At 45.3% G+C, this 25,355-nt stretch overlaps 4 protein-coding genes across 8 annotated transcripts; 2 read left to right on the plus strand and 2 right to left on the minus strand.

Moving 5' to 3' along the window:
* Positions 1-1,063: 1,063 nt before the first annotated feature.
* cnot3b (CCR4-NOT transcription complex, subunit 3b) lies at positions 1,064-12,042 on the minus strand. Of its 3 annotated transcripts, none has more exons than XM_084696214.1 (18): positions 11,889-12,042; positions 10,549-10,617; positions 9,974-10,041; positions 9,509-9,583; positions 9,118-9,207; positions 8,047-8,175; positions 7,857-7,952; positions 7,052-7,265; positions 6,682-6,860; positions 6,081-6,137; positions 4,948-5,944; positions 4,682-4,787; positions 4,254-4,395; positions 3,990-4,086; positions 3,623-3,821; positions 3,331-3,463; positions 3,072-3,197; positions 1,064-2,915 (listed from the first exon to the last, which is right to left on the minus strand). In XM_084696214.1, the coding sequence occupies exons 2-18, from the start codon at positions 10,571-10,573 to the stop codon at positions 2,817-2,819; spliced, it is 2,832 nt and encodes a 943-aa protein (XP_084552340.1). In that variant the 5' UTR covers positions 10,574-10,617; positions 11,889-12,042; the 3' UTR covers positions 1,064-2,816. The 3 variants fall into 3 exon arrangements, with proteins under 3 accessions (XP_084552340.1, XP_084552341.1, XP_084552339.1); XM_084696215.1 differs by having other exon boundaries at positions 6,682-6,815; positions 7,052-7,271; XM_084696213.1 differs by having other exon boundaries at positions 7,052-7,271.
* Positions 12,043-12,685: 643 nt separating this feature from the next.
* On the minus strand, positions 12,686-15,216 carry ccdc106b (coiled-coil domain containing 106b). The gene is made up of 7 exons (XM_084696216.1): positions 15,084-15,216; positions 14,861-14,907; positions 14,619-14,726; positions 14,145-14,339; positions 13,923-14,072; positions 13,437-13,646; positions 12,686-13,293 (listed from the first exon to the last, which is right to left on the minus strand). The coding sequence occupies exons 2-7, from the start codon at positions 14,895-14,897 to the stop codon at positions 12,977-12,979; spliced, it is 1,017 nt and encodes a 338-aa protein (XP_084552342.1). The 5' UTR covers positions 14,898-14,907; positions 15,084-15,216; the 3' UTR covers positions 12,686-12,976.
* A 179-nt stretch (positions 15,217-15,395) lies between these two features.
* Positions 15,396-16,560, plus strand: tmem238a (transmembrane protein 238a). 3 transcript variants are annotated; one of them, XM_084696217.1, is made up of 2 exons: positions 15,396-15,528; positions 15,980-16,560. In XM_084696217.1, exon 2 carries the CDS (start codon positions 15,986-15,988, stop codon positions 16,304-16,306), a length of 321 nt encoding a protein of 106 aa, XP_084552343.1. In that variant the 5' UTR covers positions 15,396-15,528; positions 15,980-15,985; the 3' UTR covers positions 16,307-16,560. The 3 variants fall into 3 exon arrangements, with proteins under 3 accessions (XP_084552343.1, XP_084552344.1, XP_084552345.1); XM_084696218.1 differs by having other exon boundaries at positions 15,440-15,538; XM_084696219.1 differs by lacking the exon at positions 15,396-15,528 and adding an exon at positions 15,545-15,684.
* Positions 16,561-19,340: 2,780 nt separating this feature from the next.
* On the plus strand, positions 19,341-23,064 carry rcvrn3 (recoverin 3). The gene is made up of 3 exons (XM_084695496.1): positions 19,341-19,721; positions 22,733-22,844; positions 22,979-23,064. Exons 1-3 carry the CDS (start codon positions 19,341-19,343, stop codon positions 23,062-23,064), a joined length of 579 nt encoding a protein of 192 aa, XP_084551622.1.
* Positions 23,065-25,355: the final 2,291 nt, after the last annotated feature.

A 25,355-nucleotide genomic window follows, 5' to 3' on the forward strand; every position in this document is an offset into this window, starting at 1 on the left:
CCAAACAGCTGCAGGCAGCCAGCCAGCCAAGACCAGGTTAACTCCAGTCATCAAGCAGTATACGCAGGACCAGTCATCCGAGAAATAGCCTGGGTAGCCTTTTCCCTCATAAACATACAAACAACCAGATGTCATACTTCTGCCATATGTCAGAGCTGGATGCGAAGGTAGGTTAGCTAAGAGACAAAGAGAGAGGACAAAAACAGGCTTTATGTGGTATTCTGTGTTGTGTAATGTTAAAACTCTGAGAGAAGGGGGAGGGCAGAGTTGGTTGGCTCAAGGCCAATTGCGGTTGGGTTTTGTCAGCCAGAGTTAACAGTTTTATAAAAGGGACATAAATTGAACAATTTCACCGTTGACTAAATTTGAAAATGCACATACAGTATGTGGAGGCTGGACAGTCCCCATAAATAGAGATAGAAAACATAGTAAATCCAGCCCAGGGTAGTGTCCATTAGGAACAGCATGCCGCCCCCCAATCTCCATCCCCTCTCCTCATACATGCCCTGAAAGCCTGTTTGCATTCTGTTAGGGAAAGAAAAGAGTGCAGCATTAATATGCATTCACACCTCAACTAAAAGGGAGGCCTCCGCCCAAGCAACTGACATGTAATATTCATGGTACCCTTCCACAGTGAGGTGACGGTAGAACTTTGCATCACTTGGGTACTCAAGGAGGAATAGGAGGTTTCTGGGACAAGTTCCATCAACAGTAGCTGCAGGCTTGCCCAAAGTTGAATATAAGAATGCTGCTGAGTTCGAGAACACAGGCAGTTCCGTGAGCTTTCATTCCAGCATGTTCTAGAATACTGCAAGTTAACTTTCTTTCTTCTGGTGTATTTTAAATACTACCAGAACTGTAACTGTAGCTTTTCTGATTGTGTTGTGTTCTAGAAACTGCCTTGCCTTCCTGCTACCTATATTGAACATAATGAAATTCAACCTAGCCAACTACTGTCCCAGGAGGGAGAATAATGCAGCTTGTTAAAATTGCAGTGTTATATGCCAATAAGCCTTCCAGTGAGTGGTCAATATTAACCACAATATAACATCTCGTGCACAGGTTTTTCTGAAAAGTAACTCTTTTATTCATATTTTACAATCCTTTATTCATGGTTATGTCATATTTACTTTGACCCGTCCCCCACCCCCTGGCTCCACTTTGCAAGTGTCATTGTACGTGCTGTCAAGATGACAACCGAATGACAAATGAGAAGGATGGAAACAACACATGTACAACACCTTTATGAGGGAAATGATTTTCACATTTGAGCTGTGGGATGACGGTAAATGCCCTTCCCTGCTGCTCAACCACCGAAGGGGGGAAATGGTTTGGAGAACGGAACTGTCCGTGGACGCCTTGCTTTGCAGTAGCTCTGTCTGACACCCCTCCCCAGCTGACACTTGGACACATCCTTTCCAAAACGGGGTTTTCATTCATTCTTAGCCACTGAAATGCCTTTTCTTGTCTGGAAAAATCACAGGCACACAAACAAAAAGAACAAAGACCCAAAAAATATAACTCCAAACATTGGAGGATTTTCATTTAAAAGCCGTATGAAATTGGATGTTTATGGTGGTGGGGGGAGCAGTTAAAATAAGATTTTTGGGGTATGGGGGGAGGGGCTTTTGTGCTGCTAGTATGGATGTCTTTACTGGTAAATTTCCTCACAAATGATCTATTAAACACTTCCTGAGTAAAGGAAAGATCTACCTGTGTGGCTTTGGCTGAGTGAGTTGTTTCTTTCAAATTGGAAGTGCAATGCAATCAGAATAACAAAAAAAGAGGTAAAAAAAAGTGAGGACATTATGAAACGTGGGTAGAAAAGTGATGGCTGATGTGACGCTGTCTGCAGTTATGCCACTGTAAGATCATCAGCTTGGACTGAACCACTGTAAACATTCACTATCGACAAGCTGCATCAGTGCTGGTGTTGTGTAGGTGTGCTGTTCACAACAGCAATAAGCTCACACTAGGTGTGCATGTTTCTCAACCCTGAACCACCCGGGTAATTTGGGCAATTTTTACCTTTGGTCCAATGGCAAAAGAATTGTACAAAAATGGAAATCTCCACCCATCCGGGACACACAGGTTTGAGGAACACACGCTCCTATTGTAACTAATGACAGGTACTGGGGGGGAAGGGTATAGCTAAATAGCAGTCTATGGCAGAGTTGTCAGTCCTTAAAGTTAGAGTTCAAATACCCAGAGGAGAGGTGGTTGTTTCAGAGGCTTCAATGACGTGTTTTCTGTATAAGCCCTTGATGTAGCGTGCTAATGCTTATTCCTCCCCTCACCTAGTGTTCCACCCAGTCTCAACTAGGACCACCCCCACCTCACCCTACACACCCTGAAGGGCTCACGTGACTTAACTCATGTTGTGCATGTCACACACTACTGTTGGACTAACACACTGCCAGGTATAAGGGATTCAACCAATTATCTTTGGTTATAACGATGATCAGGGATGTGAAGAGTAAGTTGAGGCGTGAATTTTAAAAACAATATAAAATCGACAGTACAACAACCAAAACATTATCGTCATGATTTACTTATTAGCAAAAAACAAACAGGGGGTCCAGTTAAGTTAGGAGTATGATTAAAAGCTTCAATCAAAACAAAATAGGAAAAGGAGGGGCCAAAGTGGGAGTGGGCGTTGTTTAGCAATGTGGTGGGTGTGGCTTTGCAAGGGGCAGGGGCTTGAAGCAGTGCATCCATCTCTCTTCCCAGAGGGTCGAGTTCAATCCAGGAATGTCGACAGTAGTCCTTCTATCTTTTCTTTTCCTTCTGTCCGTTCATCCCTTGCTCTGTGTCCATCACTGAAGGTCCCGGTCTTCGAGGTACCTGTACTCGAACGTGAACCCTTCTTTTTTTCTCTGGCCCCACTTCTCGTAGTCAAAGTAAATGTAGGTGCCCTGCGAGATAAGAAGCAAGACCGTGGTTAGTTGGGTGCAGTAAACGCAACATACTATAATGGGAGTTGAGCAACAAGCCCCTTCACCAGGTCGGAACGGTGGGCCGTCCAGCCAGGAAGCTGTGGAGGAGGGGAGAAGAGACGGGAGGTTTCTGACCTGTTCAAATTCATCTGTGATGGTCTTCGGTTCTTCGTGTCTCTGGAACCACATCATATACTTGGTGTGGAACCTCCACGACTGCTTCTTCAGTGCCTTAGCTGCCAGGTATTGGGCCTTGGTGCCCTGGTGGGGAGGAACGCACACACACACAAAGTAAGGAGAAGGTTTTGAAAACGTCAACAAACATAACCTTCAGGTAAAATAGCACACGTGTAGCATGACGCGTGACATGAAGCGTGCACAAACACAGTCTTACCTCCAGGTAGTAGAAAATGAAGAACAGAGTCTCTGTTGACAGCCTCTGGTAGAACTCCACAGAGTCTGAGTGAGGCGGTGGCACCTGGTGGTGGAAAGGCAGGGTGGGGCAGGGGTTCCTCATCAGGTACTGCCTGCAGAGGGCGACAGGGAGACAAGAGCTTTCACCACATAGACCTGATAGAGTATGCTTGGTATGAGAGGAAAACAAAGGAAGGAGGAAAAAGCGTCATATTTATTTTGTCTCTCCAAGACACCAAAACTGTCCAAGGTGTCTGAACAGGAAGTGGTACCTGATCCGCTCTGAGTCGGAGGGGTGTGGCATGTGCGTCCAGGCCGACTCCTGCATGGCCTGCTGGTATTGCTGGTCTTTGGACAGGGGCACGGGCCCCAGCGGGCACACCCCCAGTGACGGGGGGATGCTGACCTCTGACAGCGAGGGCTGGGGGGCCATGGAGGTCCCCGGGGGGCCCGTAGTGCTGGGGAAAATGTCTGAAGGTAGAAGGGGAAGTTGGTGGAGCGGGTGGATGAATAAAATAAACGATTACAATGAGGGCAGACTTGCTCCCTGAAGCAAACTGATTTGAAGTCGAGGACCAAGGCAGTCAGTCAAGGCCTCAGACCATTCTGAAGCGATACGAGTGGAGAGGTTTATCTCACCCGTGGCGAGGTGCAGAGAGGGCATCTCTCCTTCCATTCCTGAGCCCAGGGCCGCTCGCTCCGCCATGGACTTGAGGCTGCTCAGTGGCTCCTGAGGCTGGGGGGGAAAGGGCACACAGGCAATGGGTTTGTTTGAAGAGGATGATACATCCACAAGCAGCATAAACTAGGGTCAGGGTAACCATCTTGTTAGAATTCAGAACTTCAGTGTTCAAACTGCTTTCCTTCTAGAGTCCCCTGGTCTCCACCATCCTCCCCCCTCACCTTCATACTGTCAGTGGCCTGATTGTAGGAGAGCGGTCCATTTAGTTGGCTTCCCCCTGCTGCTTTGCAGTCGTTGTAAGAGGGTGAAGGGGAGCTGGGCGGCAGAGTCATGGATCCCAGGAGGCTGGATCCACTGTCTTTCCTGAGGCAACAGAGAGAGAGGGAGGGGCACTGGGGTTGGTGTGGGTTTGAATCTGATTTGAATATATGTGTACATTTAGTCATTTAGCAGACGCTCTTCCCCCGAGGCAAGTAGGGTGAAGTGCCTTGCCCAAGGACACAATGTCATTTTGACACGGCCAGGAATTGAACCGGCAACTTTCGGATTAATAGCCAGATTCCCTAACCGCTCAGCCAACTGACTCCTCTCATGTTGCATCCCAGCATAGGGTATATTTCGATTTTTGTAATTTGTTGGGACTACTCACGGCTGATTGGCTGTGGAGTTCATAGACAAGGCTTGGCTGCTTTGTGATTGGCTGGCACTGTTAAGGGCGGAATCTGGTGTGCTGTCTGCTACGATAGCACTATAACCTGGAGAGGGAGGAGGAAATAACAGACTTTTGTCATTTTGTAAAACATCACCATGTGCTACATGACAATTCAATTTTCCTGTGCATTCCTACACAACAATAACGAGAAATGTAGATTATAAACGATCTCCACATTTAGTAAGTAGTAACTTGACACTCACTAGTGCTACCATTTTGTTTCTGTCCACTTGGTGGTCTGGGGAGCCCCAAACTCCCTCCCCCGATTCCACTGCCTGGCGCCATCAACCCTGAGCTGCTGTTGCTCCCGATGACCCCCAAACTGCCACCGGGCGCCAAGCCCCCTCCAACAGGGCTGGGGGCCACCAGGGGCGGGCCCTGCACCAGGGGCCCTGACCCTAGGCCCAGCATCCCCCCGCCCATGCCCACCATACCCGGCGCTGAGCCCAGCAGGCCGGTGGAGGACGACGAGCCTCCGCTGAGCATGTTCCCGCCAAACGGTCCCATGGTGCTGGAGGCGGAGTTGGAGGCGGAGTTGGAGGAGGAGCCGCTGCCGATGGCCCCGGCCATGTTGCTGCCCATAGGCCCCGAGGCGGCTGCCTGGGCATAAGGCGTGGAGCCTGGCAGAAGGCCGGCCATAGAGCCCAGGGACGCCGGCATCCCCGACAGGCCCAGACCGGACATGTGGTTGGGGCCAGAGGAGCTCGACATGGCCCCTCCTTTCCCCATGCTCAGGCCCAAACCTAGGCTGAGGCTGGAGGCCGGCGACGGGGCTTGGGGCTGGGAGCTGGGTGTGAGGGGGCTGGGGGTGCTGGCGTTGGGGGGTGAGGATGCCATCGAGGAGGGGAGGAGGATGCTGTTTGAAGGGCAGGGGTTGCTGTTGGAGGGGGCCATGGAAGAGGAGGAGGAAGAGGAGGAGAGAGAGTTCTTGGCCTGGGTTTGGTGCTGCGGCAGAGACGCCTGTTGAGCGTGCTGCTGCGTAGCGTTGCTATAGCTGCCAGCGTTGGAGAGGAGACCCCCCATGCTTCCTAGGAGACTGTTGCCCCCGGTGATGGACCCTGTACCACCGCCACCGCCCCCTGCCATGGTCGCCATAGAGACCATTGAGGACGAGGAGGCTCCGGAGGAAGAGCATGACGAGGAGGAGGAGGAGGAAGAGGAGGATAACGATGAGGAAGGGTTGCCGTTCTTGACAGGAGACTGAAACAGAACGGGAAACGGGAAAACAAGTATTTACCTCGCGTTGGAAAGAAGAATCAGGCCATTAACGTAAGTTAATGTTTGCAGACCGACAACATCGAACACGGAGAGCACTCTGTGTGGACGACCGCCTCACCTGACTGACTTCGCTGTCTGTCGAACGCCCCCTTTTCTTGTCATCCTCAGAGTTCTCCTGAAAACGTGCGTACAGAAGACACGCATGTGGGGAAAAACATCAAATTAGCGGATTGTCCAATGACATGTGTTCCATTGTTGACGTGTCAATATAGAAAATAGTGGTCTACAGCCTCATGCCAACTGAAACCAGACGTCATATCCCCTCCCCCCTTTATTTTCTCTCTACTTCTCCTCCACCCTCCACCCCCTTTCTTTCCTCCCACAGTGCCACCCCCTCCCCATCACCACCCGTCCTCTTAATTCTACAGATCTGAGATGTTAAGAACATCTTGTATCCATTACGAGACCCAGCTTCATCTCTCTACAGACTGTGAGTGGGTGGCGGTGTAGAATCTTTCCTTGCTACATCGTTTCATTCCCCTATGAGGAGCTCCCTATAGATTGTGACAGAGAGTGTAAGAAAGTATTCCTCAGCATGGTGCCCGCAACGAGTGAGGGGGAGGATAGGTGAGAAGAAAGAAGGTGGTGGAAGTAGGCGTGTTGGTGCTCGTATGCGCGCGTGCAAGGGGTGCTTCCGTGTGTCTTGTGTGTTCCTTTACCGTAGTGCAAGTGGCAGGGGAGGGGGGGATGGGTGAGGAGGAGGTGGTGGAGGTGGGCGTGATGCTGGAGAGCTGGAAAATCTCATCCTCCAGGTGAGAGTTCCCCGGGGGAGGGGAGGCCGCCAGCGTCTGGGCTAGAGAGACGAGAGATGGTGGGGGGGAGACAGAGGGAGAGGTAGCTACGTAAAAACAAAAGTTGGCATACAAAGAGAGAGTAAGTAGGGGCAGATAGAACACAAGGTCAGCACACACAGTATCACAATGGAAGATGTAATGAATCGACATTTTAACGCTATCGCTACATTTGAGATGATCAATAGACTAACACCAGACAGAACGTATGTAGACCGTCAAACAAAAGCCCACTTACGGAGGTCGTCCAGGTCCAGGTCGTCGTAGAGGAACTCGTTCTCCTCAAAGTCTGGGTCCTGGGAGGAGTCCATGTAGTACTCCACATCGTCCTTGATCTTGCGGATGGAGTCCACTTGGACTGAGTCGTTGTCCAGCATGCGTAGGATGGTCTCCAGCATCCGGATGTGGTACCTGTGCTTCTCGATGAAACGCTTCAGCTCCTCAATTCGATCCTGTTTCTGGAACAGTGTGGGTGCAATTGTGTGTGCGGGCATGTGTGTGTGTTGAGCGTGTACGGTTGCGTGCGTGTCGTTGAGCACAAAGTTTTCGCCAAGTGTTTGTGTGCATAATGCATGTGTGTATAATGTGTGTGTGTGCGTGTGCAGGGGTGGATGTACATGTGGGTTGGGAGTGGTTGGAAGGGAGCAGGAACATATATGTTATTTCATGGATCACTTGGTTGAATACATGTGACTCTGGTGATCAAATTTAGCAACACTAAAAGGCATGCCTGGTCTAACATCGGTCACGGTCTGGGTCCATGTGAAGAGCCAGTAAAATGTTAATGGCTGAAGCTGCTTTACATTAGGACTAAATGCAGTCCTGCCACCACAGCAGTCTCTCTGGAGAACAAATAGTCCTACTTAGGCATAGAGGAGAGGTCCTGGATAATAGGTCAATCTTTAAGAACAAAGGACAGAGAGAGGGGAGCTAGAGAGGTGGTTAGGGGAGGAGAGGAGGGGAGAGTTAAGGACAAAAGAGGAGAGGGATAGAGGACACAGGAGAGGAGAGGGATAGGAGGAACGAAGCAGAAGCACACCGACCTCTTTGTCTCCTTTCTTCTTGCGTGTTTGGACTGATAAGGACTCGACTTCACTCTCAAACTGATCCACCTGCATGTTCAGGGTGTCTATCGTGTTCTGAGAGAGGGGCGAGATGGAGAGAGAGACATTAAAAGATGTAAAGAGAGAGAGGAGAAATGCACATACACAGTCATATCTCTGAGACCCTCACCGTTAGCCACTGTCCGACCTCCTCCTTCTCCTTCTGGGCTGGGTCTACCTTCTGGGCCAGGCCCAGGCCTTCTTTAGAGTAGGCCTTGGTCTTGGTCTCCCGCTCCACGATCTTAAACCGCTCCATTTGCTGTGGAGAAACAGGGGGAGGACCTCATGCATTACTGCTACAGGTCACCACCTGGTGAAGCCAGAACGCAACTAGTGGACATGTGGGAGGTACTGTATGTCATGATAAAGCCATCAAATGCTGGTGTGATGAATGGCCACGGTAGGTTTAAACTATACATGCAGGAATCTCTGTGGCTGTATTATGTAGAAAACCGGACATGGCATAACGTTGAAATTCCAAGTGTATTGTTTGGATGAGCAGTTTGCAAGAATGAAAGAGTTTAACTTTCAAGGTTAGTTTAGTGCCATTTGTCACAAGTACTGGTACTGGTCCATTGGAGTTCCTTGGTCTTTCTCCCCTTTACAATCCCTAACAACCTCTCTAAAGATGTCAGAATAATCTACAACTGTAATAAAGAAGTCCTGACATTTATAAGCTACTATACCTATCAACATTGTTTATAATGCAAGTAAGAAATTGCTCAATTTGAGAATGCTGAACAATTCACAATCAGAGCCAGATATCTGGCACATGGCTATTCCAGGGTCGTCGCATCATCACAGCACGATCATTGCATTGATCATCTCTCTTTCTATTGACAGGTGGTCAGCACATACTCTACAAGAACCATGGAGGACCGCCACACACACATGCACACAGTACAATGTTTCAACGCCCAGCACTCGCCTCATGCCTAATCCTGGGTCATTCTGAAACCCTGATGACTGCCTACAGCCTTGAATGACAAAATGACTTGACGATGAGAGCGTGTGGGCGGAGACGTCCTCCCGTCTTTGTGCGAACAGCTGGCAGCATAGAAACTCTCTCAGTAACCTCATCAAAGGCCTCCATGGCTTTCGTTCGCTCGCTCCGCACAGATGTCCCTCTCTACGTACACCCTTTTCAGTGTGTGACGGGTGACTGGGGAAGGGGCGCGTGTGCGCGCTGTTCTCAACTCACCGTTTCTATGAGTTTGCGGTTTTCCACGAGCTGTCTTTTGTCTTTGATCTCGTTGGATGCTACCCACGTCTTGATCTGGTCTCGAAGACGCTGAGGAGCAAGTACAGGACGGCAGCAGAGAGAGGGAGGAACGGAGAGAAATAAAGGAGAGGGACATGAGGTAACTTTGTTTAGCAAGCAGGGACTCGCCCTGTGCGGTCAAGTACGGCGTGCAGGCGTACATACCCAAGCTTGGCTTGGGGTAAGTTTGGTCCACATGGTAACAAACACGCATCTGAACACTCACATGAGCATGCATATACTGCTGCTGACACAAAAAGACGCTTGCTTAAGGATGGCTGACCGTCATGATGTTTCTCACACACTCAAAGATCAGATGTCAATATCTCACCTGTAGTTTTTTAATTTCTTTCTTAAGGTCGGCCTCATACTTCTCCTTCTGGTTAGCGTTGGCTGCATTATGTAGCTGTTATTTTCACACAGGAAATAAAACGTTCAATACAATACAAGCTCTGGTGATAAATCACACTTCAGCACATACAATCACCATGAATGAATAAGATGTGTACATATTCCATTTCTGTAGTCTAACGTATTGTGATACAGCACAAGTACAAAATGTTTCCGTTCCATACTGTTCCCCGAGCGCAGAACAAAACAACAAACAACCCTTTTGCAATATTAAAGGCTTCCTGCTTATGTAATTATTTATAAATGTTGAATAATGTGGTGGACCATCAATGGTGGGGCGTTCAAGAAACACTGTTCGGAAACAAGGGAACAGTCCCAGACTGAAGTTCACTTTTAACAGGAGTACCTCTGTGGTCCTCAAAACAGGACATAAACTGGTTCTCACCTTTTGCCAAATGTCCTCGAACTGCTCTACGCCTTCCGTTACTTTTTTCAAACATCGATCTATTTCACCTGAGGGAGGCAAAGAACATAGCAATCAGCGCTGGGGGAAGGAGGTGTGGCTGAGATCTGTCTGAAGGTGTCCCCGAGCGAGGGCTAAATGCACGGGCCGAAACGCGGAGCTCTCACCCCGCTCCGCACCTTCCACAACAAACGTGGCTGACAGCTCATCAAACATGCATGTTGTAAAAGCTAGGCGTGCGTGTAAGCAGGCCTGTGTGCATGCACCAACCCAAACCTGGTTCAAACTGCAGTGCTATGAGAACAGGCTTGACGGGTGGGAGGGTTGCATGGTTCGAAGCCTGGCACAATGTCAGAGTTAGATAGGTCTATAACAATGTGGGCCTTTCTCGTGAGTTGAGTTTGGCTGCAGGCCTTCAGCCTCGGGCTATGAGTTAGGGTTATCTCCTTAATTAAACAGTGTAATAATTGAGTAAGACACTGGAGGGTTTTGGTTGAGACATAGTGACAATGTTGCAATCCAACAGCAAGAGAACATGGAAGGAATGTCATCCTCACCTTGTAGTTTTCTTTTGTCAGCCATGACTGTTGACTAGGATACTGTCTTCATGCCTTCTTCCACTGGGGCTGAAAACGGTAACAAACAAAAACAACAACAATCGACATAGGGAGAATTAGGAAACAAGTGTTTGTATAGGCTAATGGGTGCAGACAAGCTCAGTAGCAACATTGCTTTTTGTTCCCATCGGAAACCAATTAAAAAATGGTGGAGTTAACTAAAGCTAAAAGTTAAGACAGTGGCTTCGCTACTTCTGCCACCTGGGGCAACTGTTCAAGCAGCTGTTCGTAAACAGAAACAGGGTACATGGTTTTTACATTAGTTCACCGAGTGTCACTGTCAACCCTCTAATTACAAACCTGTAGTTAGTCGTTAGAGAAAGTAGCATTTACTCTACACACACGGGCACACATTTAACTTCCATTGGCCTTTCATATGCAGAATATTAAGTGAGGCGTGATTGAATGCATGCAACTGAATAAAAACCATTCAAACAAAACATACAATCCAACATCACCTTAGAATACACTGTAGAACACATTGTTGTGAACTTAATTTGACTTTGAATATATCGTTTTTTAGGTGACAGTCTTGATTTAATGTCAGGGAATGCGAGCACACGCTTGTAGCGAACGTGATACTGGTGTCCTGTCAACACCTGAAGCGTTGTGGAGTTTAGAACGTTACCGATACTTTGTAACAGCAGCATGTGCAACAATGTAACACGCGCGGCAGGTAACTTTATGGGGCATCACTTCAGCTGCACACAAGCAAGGGCAGGTCACCTAAACAGCCGGAACATCACTTTTGCCATCTAGACTTTAACACGTTGCAGGGCCCCCCTACCTAAATGCAGCTACCCTCACTCAAGGCTTGCTAAGCGAGTTTTGAGCGTCCGTCAATGGAATACATGCACGGGTAGAAATGTTTCAGACGTTAGGCTACTTCCAGATCAAGATTGCCAACTAGGATCTATCTACTCTGAAAAATCGAAATGATCCGTGAACCGAAAGTAACCATTAGGCTATATGAGCTATATGAAATGTTTATAAACAATGATGCGACCACCAAGCTAGCTTTGATCATTAGGTTCTATTTGATCATAAGTATAATTTGCAATAACTCTGCCTGATCAACAATGAACCAAAAGTATATTATTTCGATGCATTATTGCACTTAACTATAAATGTCTATTAAAACCCATTCTAATAGCAGACTAAACCATGTCGATAGGGGTCTCGGTTGCCACCGGCTATAGGCGCTTAGCTTAGATGTGGAAGCAATTTGAAAGGAAAGGGTACATTTCAAATAGTTTTCTTTTAGTGTGTGGGTAATTTACCTGGAGTTTCCGAGTTAACTTTTCTTTTTCTAGATGCCCCACTCTTATAAATCTTAATTTCCCAAATCTTCACGTTATTCCCAATTTGTTATTAATTCTTTTCGCTAAACAATCACTCCGCACATTCAAGATGGCCACCAGGAACACCTCCTCCGCTGTTTCCCCCATGGCTCGGAGGCCCGCCTTCCCTGCACACGATTGGTTATTCTTATTCCTTTTGGGGTTTCAACTGGCTAAGCGTCCCTGTCATCCAAGTGAGGCACGTTTACAACTTCCGTAGAAATCCAAATGTGATTGGTTTCTTTGGAAGGTGAAAAGTCTCTGAACGCCCCATCGTCATAATTTGGCCTTTATAGATAGTGTTTCCTCTCCAAGATCACTGTCAGACCTTGCATGAATTACAAACCATTGCGTGGTTGAGACTTCTATCGTTAGCTCAGTCAACAAATGCAGGGGTCAACGCTTAATTACCTATACAAGTAGTCTACAATTATGATAACGTTATGATGCATTTCTTGAATGAGCAGAAAGAAGCCTAGCTGCATGAAATACTACTGGAAACACTGCATCAACCTCTTATACTATACTATAGTTCTGTCACCATCCTGCTAGACACCATAGTAATATGAGAAACTTGGGGTGATTTTTATTGTTAGTCTTACCTCTATTTTACAAAGGCGGGTAGAGCCTACTAAGCGTATGGATGTTTAGTGACTCGTTAGAGAAACTCGGTCACCCCAGCAGCTGTCTGGGTAGCTTGTACGTATGCAACTAATATGAAAATAACACATAAGAAGTTATATTCACTAGAAAGTGCTTTATTGCTTTGATTGGAGCTTATGTGTCTAGCAATCCTGCCATCAAACAAAACAAAGCAAATTATGCAACTTAACTCCATCCAGAACAGTGGATTGAAATCAAAACATATTCAAAACAATAACTTAAAGTGCTGAGGTAGAAACAAAATTACTTCTTGCTGTCTGTTACAAATACATTTACTCTTTTCTCTCTCATAGTTTTCAAACTAAATAACATAATCTCTTTTCCCCTTTCATCTCAACTCTTTCTCTATCGTTTGTTTTGAAAGGTCAGTTTCGGAACCTGTAGGAGATGGGAAGAAGCAGGTGGGTCTTCTTCAAGGCCTGGACCTTGTTGTGGGTCTCCTCGTCCAGGGCTTTGTAGCAGCGCCGGGCGTAGTCCAGCAGCTTTTCCTTGGAGGAGTCAAACTCCCCAACCTCAGCTACCTTCTGGGGGGACACCAGGAGCATCTCTGCGATGGGGGAGGTGGATGCCATGGTGTTGCGGTCCACTCCGTGGCTCTGAAATGCCTTGGACATGGATCTTAGACGTTGGTAGGTGTGGAGGATCTTCTGGTAGCGAAGGAGTACACCATCAGGGTCTTTCACTGTGGAGGGAGGGACAGTTATGGTGGGGTTTAAGAGTGAAGCAGATTCTAATATAAACAAAGAGTTTATTTTGGGAACAGTGTGAACTGTATTAGCACGTGCTGTAATTAAGTATAGCACTGTTTTTAAGTTCTCTGCTCACCTCTCTGCCTCTCCCTTCCATGGGTGATCCTGATAACCCTCCTCATCTTCATCCTGGGTTCTTCGCCAACCACCCTGCCTCCTCCTCCTCTTGCCTTCCTCTTCGACCTCTGGTCCTCTGATGAATCATCCTCGTCTGAAACCAGCTCCTCTTCCTCCAGGTAGCCGTCTTCTTCAAAGTATTTCTCCACCATCCGCACCTCCTGTTTGACTATGTTAAGATGGGAACACCTTCAGAACATGCATTCAGCTGGATAACCAAAAAAGATGCACAGGGGTCCTTTCTGCTGTACATCTTCTGCAATAGAATAACTTTTCCTGACACCTTTTTGAACCATGTATAGAAACTGCAAAGTGTAATACATGTTATTAAAGAGTCCAAGCATTCATAGTCTAGACATGAAACATACTAGAAGTCCACTTGCTTCTGTAAATCCTGCTTACTAAATAAGTTCCATCTTCTATAAGACTCTTGACACCAACTCACCGGGAATGTTCCTGCCCCGAGTGAGGGGCTGGCTCTGGTGGAGTTTGTGCATCTTTCCAGACCTGGTGGTCATGGGTGAGGGAGGAGGGGAAGGTGACCTGGCTGCCTGGAGCTTCACTGGGACGGCATGCTGAGACTCAGCTCCCCAGTCTGTCAAAGTAGAACAGATGCAGCATTAGTAGGCTACACACACACACACACGCACACAAACACACAGCCCACCATTGCTCTCGTTGTTCCTCATGGAGGAGATAAAGCGGTCTAGCTGACAGCGCAGGAAGTTCCGTTCCTCCTCCAGATCCAGGATGCGTTTCTGCAGCCAGGTGTTCTTCTCCAGAGTCACGTACAGGTGTGTCCGCAGATTAGAGATCAAGATGAAGGGGCTGTATGAGGAGGTGGGGGCCTCACACCCAGGTTCTGGGATAGAAGTGTCAGTGGAAGAGAGGGGTGAGTAGAAGAGAGAGATGAGCAGATACACATGTGCACTGAAGAGGAGTAGAGGATAGAGACGGGAGAAGTAAGACTACAAATGTTATTTTCAAAATGTTGTGAAGCCGTAAGGGACATCATTGGTTGGTAACAGCTGTACTAAAGTTGACTGATTAACACCGAATTCAAGATAAAGATTGGAATAAAAATAAGACAGATAACCTATCAAATATGGATGGGTGTTGGGCTTGTTGGGCCATGAATTACCTTCCAAAATTGGTTCACTTTGGTTGAAATAGACGGGCTGAGGTCTTTCAACGTTCTCACCAAAAGGGAAGGACACCTCGTAATCATTAACATAGAGGCCTCCACCTTCTGCAGAGGGAAAGATATGAAATGGCTAATAACACTGTCATGAAATGGATGGAAAGATGGAGTTATCGATTGACATGTTAGTTATTTCGTTCTTTGGCTGACAGTGCCATTGATAATAATAATGACTAAGTTACCTGTTGTACTTGGATTCTGCGTGTTTGAGGGATTCATACTTGCATTTCTATAATACAAACGATATGGAAATTAAATCGACACAATGAGTCGTCAGTCGCGAGATTGACCTACTGTAGCTCAAACCCAACCATATGCTGATGTGGGATGCATATTTTTACATCACTCTGTAAAGCTGTAATATTCCGTTATACAACCGTAATATAGCTGTCCACGTTTGCCTACCTCAATGGCGTTGTGAAAATCTTATGTCGCCGAACTAGAACCGTAATTAGCTCATTCCAGCTGGTAAATTTGAAGGACAGCTTAATTGTCACGCAGGCGCATTTGTAGACGCGTTCTCTACTTTTAAAGACTTTTTTCAGTTTTAACCTAAACTTGTGGGTGGGGCTCTGTATTGCAACAAATCGAATAAAGTTGTTTTATTCCCTAAGCTACTTATCTTTTTCACGCAGTTTGGCGAGTTGGTGCGTGATGATCAGCAATAGGCTATCTGTTTACACCATTCCGATGTCTATTTAGATCTGTGAAAATATGAGTGAAAACACCTTTCCGGAATGGGGCTACAGGTGGGTCCGGAAGCACGAAGAGTAAGCTACCTCACGAAGTTGTGGAAAACTCCGCTGACGTCTCGATGAAGCACGATTTAAGGCTTTAAAAACATTGATCTGTGAGTTACAGTTAAGTCGAATTTTAAATCAACGTATGCTTTAGCAACATGCCAAACTATGGACAGGTGAACTGCAACCTTTACAGAAAATGTTTATAGACCGATATCTTACTCAAAGGCTCGAACTGTGGCCTGATTGTGGTTTCGTGATTAAAGGTTCGTTTTCGTGTGTAGGCTACTATGCGACCCTGAGCTAATTATGCGTTGTAAGCTTAGAGAAAACATTTATTATATTGTATTTTGCTATAAATATTATTTTTGCTGGGACCATTTGTTTTGAACACAGCATACAGCATCAATAGTTTGTGATAGACTTGTAGATACACAATATAATTTCAAGTTATAGATGTACAGATGTTTCCGTGCTTTAAATTAAATCGATATTTTAAAAGGCTGTATATAGCCATTAAGCCATCTCGGAAGGCCCCTCTGATCAGTGCTCTCTTTCCAGGTGACCATGGTTGCGTGTGAGGGCCTGTCCCACTGTAAGCTGGCTCTGGCATTTGCTGTGATGATGGATCTACTCGGTGGAGCCGCCCTGCTGGTGGGAGTGTTTGTCCCTCTGGAGATCCAGGGCCAGGACTTTGGTGACCTGCTGGTGTACACGGGAGCATTGCTGGTGGTCATGTCCCTCTGGGGTTGGGTACTGTGGTACAGCGGCAACATCGAAGGCCTGGCCACCAGCAAGGAGATGGGACACATTGGCAGTGCGGTAGACAGACTAGCTCGTAACCTCAGCCGCAAGATTCGCACCTACCGAGGGCATCGGGGAACCTAGAACTGGTGTCTGCGATGTCAAAGCTCAGTTGTGCTTTTTATGAGCTAATAATGTTTCACACCAAAATGCCCCTTTAAGCTAAATGTATGTGTTCACAACATTTCAAATATAATAGTACACTAGCTTCACATAATGGTTGTTCTGTTACAATTGATACAGGTGAGATGTCTTGATGTAATATTGCCTCTGTTTTTAGTCATTTTTCAAGCATGTCTGTTTATAATTTCTTTTTCAAATAAATGTGTAAAGTGAAACCTCAGCCTTGTAAATATGGAAGGAGATGGATGAGAAAGGAAATATTTATTAGAGATTTATTCAGACATTCAGAGAAAACGAAGGAGTGAGAAAAGACCAGCAGGAAAGAGAGCTAGCCTGCAGGGCCGGCGCAAGCACCTTTCGCCCCCCCCCCCCCCCCCCCCTCCCCCGGGAGACGCCCCCCCACCCCGCCTCGGCGCCCTCTGCTGGTGGTGCGGGACAGTTAATTAATGGACGCACTTCGGTATTTGGCGCCCCCCTCTTCATGGCGCCCTAGGCGGCTGCCAAGTTTGCCTATAGCAAACGCCGGCCCTGACACTGAGGTAATGCAAAAGAGTTCTTTACCAGATGCACTCTTAGCTCCAAGCATGTATATTCATTGGTAATTTAAGCTAAGCCACTTAGAGAATCAGATAATTCACAGTTCATTACAGGGGCGAATCTAGGTTCCCACTTTTGGGGGGGCTAAGCCCCTAGATAAAACGTATTATTTTTCCTGTGACCCAGCAAAACTAGGGGGGTCTGGGGGCATGTTACTCCAGAATACATTTTTGAAAATATGCTTTTAAATGGTGTCCTCTAGTGGGTTTTAGAAAGAGAAATTACAAATTTAGATTTAAAATATGAAAAAATAAATAGGGCTTGATACACCCATGGTTCACTAGCATTTGTTTCAGAGCATGCTTCTAACTGCATACATTATTAGTAGTATGCACACATAGTGTTTTCTATAGATGCATGCTATGTTTGCATGTGCGAGTAGCATTTAGTCAAAAGCCAGCAATGTCTTCACTTTTCCCAGGCGTCATGCTCAGGGTCATCCTCTTGATTAATGAGTTTGAGTGTCACAGATTGCATTGTGTTGATGTTATTGTGCTTGACAAACAAAATCAAGCGCACCCGTTATAATACTGCTTGACACAGGGCTGGACAAATATGTTATTTAGATAGATGTCTTGATCATTTGATCTTGTTTTCTCTCTCGGGTACTCTCTTTAAATTAGTGCATGCTCACCTTTTAATCACCTCAGAACCTCTTGCCCTCTTTAATTTTTAGCCTCTTTCTCACACACACACGAGTAAAGGTGAGCTTGTTTCCAATAGGTGGGGCTTCATGACTGGATCAGGGTGGGGTGGGCAGGGGACTAATCGTTTAAGGTTTGAGGGGGACTTTTATTTCTTATCATGGAACATCCCCTCTCGGGAAGGAGGGGTGGATGGGTGGTTGGATAATAAGAGTAAGGGTGAAGTGGTGAATGAGTGTTGTCTGAGGATTTAACAACACCATCATCAATCATCAAGGTTTGTTATGGTATCTCAGAATCCTTTACCAATACTAACTCCATCTAAATATGATGTTGGTGTGATACACTAAGTGAATATTGTATACATCAGGGTTGTTGTATACATTGTTTCCAAAGGCCAGGTGGTGGGCTGGGGCTTAGCTAATGTGGATAAAGTAAGCATGTTAAACCCCCAGGAACACATGCACAACAACCTCCCTTGTTGTCTTGAAGTACATATTTAAAACCTTCAGGGTCATTAAGAACTTTTCATAGGTTTTGTTTTGAGAAAGATAACTTGCATATTTTGAGTAGTTGGCTGTTGGACATGATACATGGCCCAATTCCCAACAGTTCAGCCTGGTGAAACAGTAGAAGGAAAGCAAAAGCCTTGCACATGCACTCACACACGGACAACCCAGTGTTCTGTGCCACAAAGTAACACCATTGTTCAGATTGTATGAGAGAATCAGACCGAAAGTGATCCGCAGTTTATTTAAAGCTCCTCGTGGGCTCAGCTTCAGTTGAATCCTGGCTAATTGACTTAACCAGGCAGGTTGTTAGCAAGATCCCTCCTCTCTCTCCGCTGTTGGTTACTTCGCTACACACTCCTCTCCATCAACAGCCAAGGTAAGCTACTGACTTCACCATTTTTCTTGGTTCCTCTGAAAGATGTTGTCATGTGAAAGCAGCTAGTTGTAAGAAGTGAAGCATTACTTCAGTACAAACGTTTTACGCCTATTTCAATGTACTTTTCTCAAATGGTGAGATTCGGAGCTGAACCATGGTGGTGATCACACTAAACATTTCTAATGTACTTGTCTGCGGTCTAATGTTCATTCAATCGCTGATGTTGACTACTTTTAAGACTGTGAGGAGTGCTGCCACCAAGTGTCACGATAAATTACAGTTTACGTAACAAAACTTTGAACAAGACTATAAAACATTGTGCATCTAACTCTTATCCTAATGAATATGATTCCCCATCAGATGTATGTGTTCTCTGCTCCAGGTGTATGTCTCGGGTACTCCTCTCCAAAACCCCTCCCCAAGCACAGGCCATGTGGAGGGGGTTGTGGGTGAGAGGCCCAGTAGGGGGAGACATAGCAGAGATAGCGGCGAATGACCGCTGTCAATGCAGCATCTCAATGCTGCATTTCTGATGCCCCATCATTATGTGGACATTGATCCATGATTGGTTCTAGTAGAAATCTTTCTATTTGTAGCCTAAAAATAGACTCAATAAGCTTGACCACAGTCTTTTTTATAGGCTTACTTAACACTCCTCTCACTTCTTCTCCCAGTCTCTGTAGCTCCAGAGAGTCTGAACAGGACATAAAGGACTGATCGGCCTTGCATAATTTCTGCTGGAAATCATTTTCTGTCAGAGGTAGAAAAACCTGGAAACTGAGACACACAGAGACCCAAAACAGAGATTGCTTGTTTTTTGTCCATTAAGGATATAGGAACATATTTTCCTTCCTTCAGCTGACATCATGGGAAACTCCCAGAGTGGTGCCGTATCCAAGGAGATGCTGAAGGACCTTCGTCTCACCACCAAGTTCAGCGAGAGTGAAATCGCCCAGTGGTATGAAAACTTCCAGAAGCAGTGTCCATCAGGGCGCATCTCACCGGAACAGTTTGAGGGTATCTACGGCAAGTTCTTCCCAGACAGCGATGCCAAGACCTATGCCCAGCATGTGTTCCGCTCATTTGACACCAACGATGACGGGATGCTGGACTTCAGAGAGTACATCATCGCCCTGCACATGACGTCCTCTGGGAAGATAACCCTGAAGCTGGAGTGGACCTTCTCACTGTTTGATGTGGACAAGAACGGCTATATCACCAAGTCAGAAGTACAGGAGATCTGCAACGTGAGTTCAGTGAAAGAGAATTTATGGGAAGGGAAAGTGGATGGATGGGTGGAAGGATGGATGGGTGGGTGGGATGATGGATGAATGGATGGATGGTTAATGACACAAACAAGGGAAAAAAGATGGTGTGCATATGTGTGACCACTGCTGTGTCTGTGAGAGCGACAGGCCCCGAGTTTTGTCCATGGTTGCTCTCAAAGTTGATCATCATAAAGACTTTCAGTAGGTAGGTTTGTTCAGCTATTTATTGATTCTTTATGCAACTGGATTGTAACTGGAAAAGTTGCACATGGCATACTAAAATGCATAATGTTTCGACAGACAATGCATTGCTGGTGTATATTTTTCCTGGCTATGTCTTTATACTATCTCTTGCAACAGACCAAAATGGCCCTTTATAGATGGTGTAGACAATGTTGTTGAGAAGCACTTTTGTCATATTTGCCAAAGTAAACTTCAAATCTTTGTAGCAACCAATACATCTAAAGATTTGACGGTAATTTGAAATCAATCTGACATCTGTGGGCGTCGGGGGACTGTTATAAACACGACAAATCATTAAGACCGTTCCGAGACTAATAATTGGACGTACTACCTGTCTGTCTACCTACCAACCTACCTGTGCCCCTGCACTCAAAGCGCGTAACTGTAGTGTTCATCCAGGCTAGGCAGAGGTATTCTAAACAACCAAGCTAGAGGCACAAGAATGGCAACGAAAGAGGAGGCAATAAATCCAGTTCCAGATTTCACTGTTAAAAATCTATTATAAAATTTCCCAATACTAAATGATTGCTTGAAAGTAGTGAGTACTAACACTAGCAATGTTTCTGTTCATTATTATAGTGTTGTGTGTGTTCTTACATGTGAATGGGACATGGGGCAATTTGTGAAAAAAACAATACTGCTTTCTCAAATACTCTCTTTCATGGACTAACTAGACAAGTCTCCCGGCAGTTTTGTATTCATGTTTTTTGTGGGAGGGCTTTGAAGGGAGGGTGGTGGCATATTATGGTTTGAATAGTTTGGAATAGGAGCGAAAATAGCTAGCTTTGCAAAACTAGCTTACACCAGCTTTAAGACTAGTTAATGTCCCTACCCTGTAGAACACTACTAACGACAGCTCTCCCTCTCGTTCTCCTTGCTTCTCTCCCTGTTGGCTCCATATGTCTCTTTGTGGCTCTCTGATTGTCTGCCTGTTGCCTGACCATTTCCCTAGATCCAACCTTTTTGATGTAACTTAAAGTATTTAGGTAACGTCTTTTAACCTGAGTGTTGCCCAACTTAACAGACGTATTCAACTTGACCCCACCATGAGGACAATCTACGAGTGTCCAGGGAAGATGGGTAGGGAGGGAAGGAGAAGGATAAATATATCGTAGTAGAAAATAGAAGAAGTGGACTGGTCCACACGGGAATCTTAAATACAGATTAGTCAGTGTCTTAAACGTTGACAAGCGCATGTGGGTGTGGCCTTGACACAGAGCTCTCAATCATGATAATTGAGTGAGAGTCGCAAAAGCATATTGATTCCAACAGATTAAATGGGGACAATATCTTAGCTTGTGCCGTTTTTGCCAGCTGGTCAAGTGCTGCGCGTGAAAGATTGATGATTGATGGTGAAGATTGATGGTGTCATGGGGGCCATTTTGTTTTGACCCGAGGGATGGTTATAGCTGAGTATTTGACTGCAGATAATGAGGTTGTTGGTTCAACTCTCCCCCCTGTTGTCACTTTGGGTAAAATCAATTGCTTGACTAATGAATGAAATGAATAGCCAATAAAAACAGAGTAGTGAATAAACAAAGTGACTACTTTTCTAACTCCTGGCGTGAGTGAAAGAGGGGAGTCTTTGGGCAAGACTCTGTCTCCCTATAGTTTGTGGGTTGGTTAGTGACGAAGACAGGGAAAATACGTAATCCTTCCAACCAGGCTATGTCTGACACTGTCAGAAGCATGGTTGTTGGTCACTATGGTTGGTGACTCACTTGACAGCCTGACCACCATGCAGTCATCCAGCTCTAATCCTCCCTAAGCCTGTGTTTACATGGTAGGAGTTTGAGTGTGAGCTACTCGTCCCAGCTCTTTTATTCCAATAACCTTTCCTCTATCATTTTTGCCCTTTGATTGTTTTGAAGTTGAGGTTGAAATCATTATGTTTTTCCATGATTCACCAAGGGGTGTTTTGATGCCTCACTGTTTTATAAATCCATGTCGAGAAAAAACAGAGAGCTAGAGCTTTCATCAATAAAATCAGGGATCTAGGTACAATGACAAAAAAAAATCCTCTCTAGTCGATCTCCAAGATCGGCCAGCTGTGCTGGTATCATTGTTTATTCTCAATATTGTTGTTATGTCAGCTGTAAAATCTCAACTCACCCATCCCTGCGTCACTGCATCTATCCTTTCCTTGAAAATCAGATCAGTGGGACCCCAAGAAGAACTACAACAACATATCTGTCCATACAACAGATGAACACGTAGCAACGTTATTCTTGTCTTCGACTCGTTATTGAGCTGAGTGGAGAGGTGTGAATCCATGTACATGATCAAATGCTTACAAGGACTTATATTTCACTCCACTAACTTTAAAGATTAAGAGACAATCGTATCAAGCATCAAACACAGTTTTCCTGACTAATCTCTCGTCCCCAGTGGAGGTTTTGCCAGCAGAAACATGATCATCGGTGATCGTTCATATGAGAGATTATGAGGAAGGATTGGTGTTTGGTCAGAAGCTTGGTGATCTGCAGTTGGCATTCTGATGTGGTTCAGCTGTCGATAGTTTTGCTTTTCAGAAAATACATCAGTCTTTAAGTCTTGAGTATATACATGAGTCTTTAATAGTGGCAGGTGGAATCAAGACGATGGTGACAGATTAATGATGATGCAATCAATAGTTAGACAATGTTTGATAGTTGGTGGCGGAGCGTCCTTATGACAGTGACATAATGTAGCTCTGGACCTGTAGGTTGATCTCCACGTGAACCCTGTGTGACATCTGTGTTCTGCAGGCTCTCTTCAAACTGATTCCCAAAGACAAGGTGGCTGACCTACCTGAGGATGAGAACACACCAGAGAAGAGAGCAGAGAAGCTCTGGAACGTCTTTGAGAAAGAGGATAATGGTGAGCAGGAGGGTTGGAGGGGTGCAGGGTGAGACAACGTACCATGGCTTTCTTCGGCCACTGTGTGGATTTTCTGTATCAGTGTAAAACTGATTGTTTTCTCATTCTTTTTTTTTTGGAACTTTCTTTCTAAGATCGAGTGGCTGAAGGAGAGTTCATCACAAGCGTGATGGCGAGCGAATCTGCTCTTCGTCTCATCCAGTACGAAGCAACACAGTAGCTCCTTCAGGGAATACGTACTCAACATGTCTTCTACACACATCCACATTGAGCCTTGTGTACGACCTGCTACCTCACAGACTACTGGCCAGGCCTTCCGTCATTCTAGAAGTTTGTTTGAGGTGATACTGAAACAGAGTCCTTGTATAACCCATCCACTGAGTGTAAAAGAAGCTCAGATCAGGTCCAAAAGATTTCATCTGCTGATAGGATAACAGTGGCATCCACTTTGTGCGTCGAGCTGCAAGGAAACAGTTGTCTGTGCTCACAAGAAGTGGAATAAAACTACACGATTCTTTTTGTATGTTAGGCCAGAATGATCTAGGCTAGCCAGAGCGGACAAGAAAGAAAATCAGCAGTCGCATTCTCAAACACTTTCAACATGATTTGCAGGCTGTCTGTGTCCTGATCTAGTTTTTTGTTACATTGTTCGGACATGGACAGCAATGATAAGCAGATTTTGCTTTTAGAAACAACTCCATGATACTTCATGGAACCTGTATACAGCGTTGAAAATGTGTTCAAAACAAATACAATGTTGTTACCATAGATACATATACAGTGTTAACTCTCAATGGGTGAACTGTAAAGTTCCCGCCATCAATACTCTGCCAACCACAACAGAACCACAGCATAAGACACTTACCTCAGGACAAACTCTAGTCTCAAGCTTACTTTTAGGATGTAATGCAGCTACAACTACAATGCTTGTGGTGAAAGGTGAAAACTTATATTGACTACTTCAGAGTTGCTTCAAGTTAGATTGTTTAGTTCCTTTTTTGCTACATTGTAGACTGTTCACAGGTACTAATGCTGGTTCATCAGGACTCCATTGAGGTGGGAGTTCCAGCATCTGTCTCTAGAAATGGATGAACCCAAAGTGATCACAGATTCCGTTTTAACAGTTATGCGTCCTGTGTGAGTCAAAGTTTGGTATCCCTTCACAGCCTGACACGCCATAAGGATCCCTGTGGTTGTGAGTGGAGGTGTTGTGTAATACCTAGGTGCGCACCAACAGAGACTTTCGCTACAGTGCTTAAGAAATCTGTTACGTAAGCATGTCGACTTGATTTATCATCCTGGCCCAGTTCTTACTGGACATCTGCTAAACATACTTTTGGTATATCTATCCATCAGCGATTCCAGATATACTTAATTGCTTGATTTTTGATTCTACTAAGAGGTCACACAGACATGTATCCTGTAAGTCCTTTTTAGTTGGAATATTTGCGATTGTAAATAAGGATTTTAAGTATCATAGATCATAAATTAGTTCTAACTGGAATGGAATACGGTGTATTTATACACTACATTGGAATCCAATACTCTAGTTATGTTAGCAACAATTTAAATGCTCTTCTGGATTGTTATTTTCCTTCTGTTTTTATAAGGATTTTGCTGCTTCTAAACATGTTTTGAAATAAACATCCCAACTGTGATATACATTCTTTCATTTCAACGTTTTTTTTCTTCTAACTCATGGTTCTAAATGAGGAAAAAGTAAACGACAAAAATGTGAACTGTTTTATATTATATATCAAACGTAGAAACTGTAATTATTTTGTATTTTCAGTAGCCTTATTATTACATTGTACTTTGTCACTGCATTCCTTTTGATCGTACATAACCTTTTTCTTTTCTTGTGTCTTTCTCTCTTTCTAATCCTCTTCCTCCTCCACCTGTTGTTCTCTCTATCTCTTTGTGTCTCTCCCACTCTCCTCTCTCACCTCTCTCTCATTCTTTTTCTCCCAAACACACACACATACTCCTGCTCTCCCTGTCACACACTAAACACTCCCTCTCTCTCATCCCTGTCTCTGTTGCTTTCCTTATCTTTCTGACTGGGGAAATTATTGATATAATCTTGAGTCCAGAATTTGAAAGCATCTGTCTGTCCTGACCTGCAAAGCTACGTGCTCCAGATGGAGGCAGGGTCATGTATCTGTCCTTCAGCTCATCCACACAGTACAGATTCATCCGTGCTGTCTCAGAACAATCCACGAGACAGGCTTCCACGTCCAAAACATCTGTTTATGCAGGACTGCAGACAACGCTTTAAAGGACGGGATTTGTCTCGTTCTTTTGAGTATGAGAACAGAAATAGCAACACATCTGCCAGTGCGTTGTTTCAGAAGTCAGTCCATTTCACTACCTTTATTCATCTCTATATGAGGGAACACAGTTACCATCAATATAGAAGTTAGACAGGATCACTATCAACACAATAAACGTACATAAAGGACTTTTACATGCATTCCAGGCCAACGTCACCTGAACATCAAACATGTAGAA

The sequence above is a fragment of the Hypomesus nipponensis genome, chromosome 4 (assembly GCF_054491055.1).
Source record: "Hypomesus nipponensis isolate SF chromosome 4, ASM5449105v1, whole genome shotgun sequence".
NCBI lineage: Eukaryota > Metazoa > Chordata > Actinopteri > Osmeriformes > Osmeridae > Hypomesus > Hypomesus nipponensis.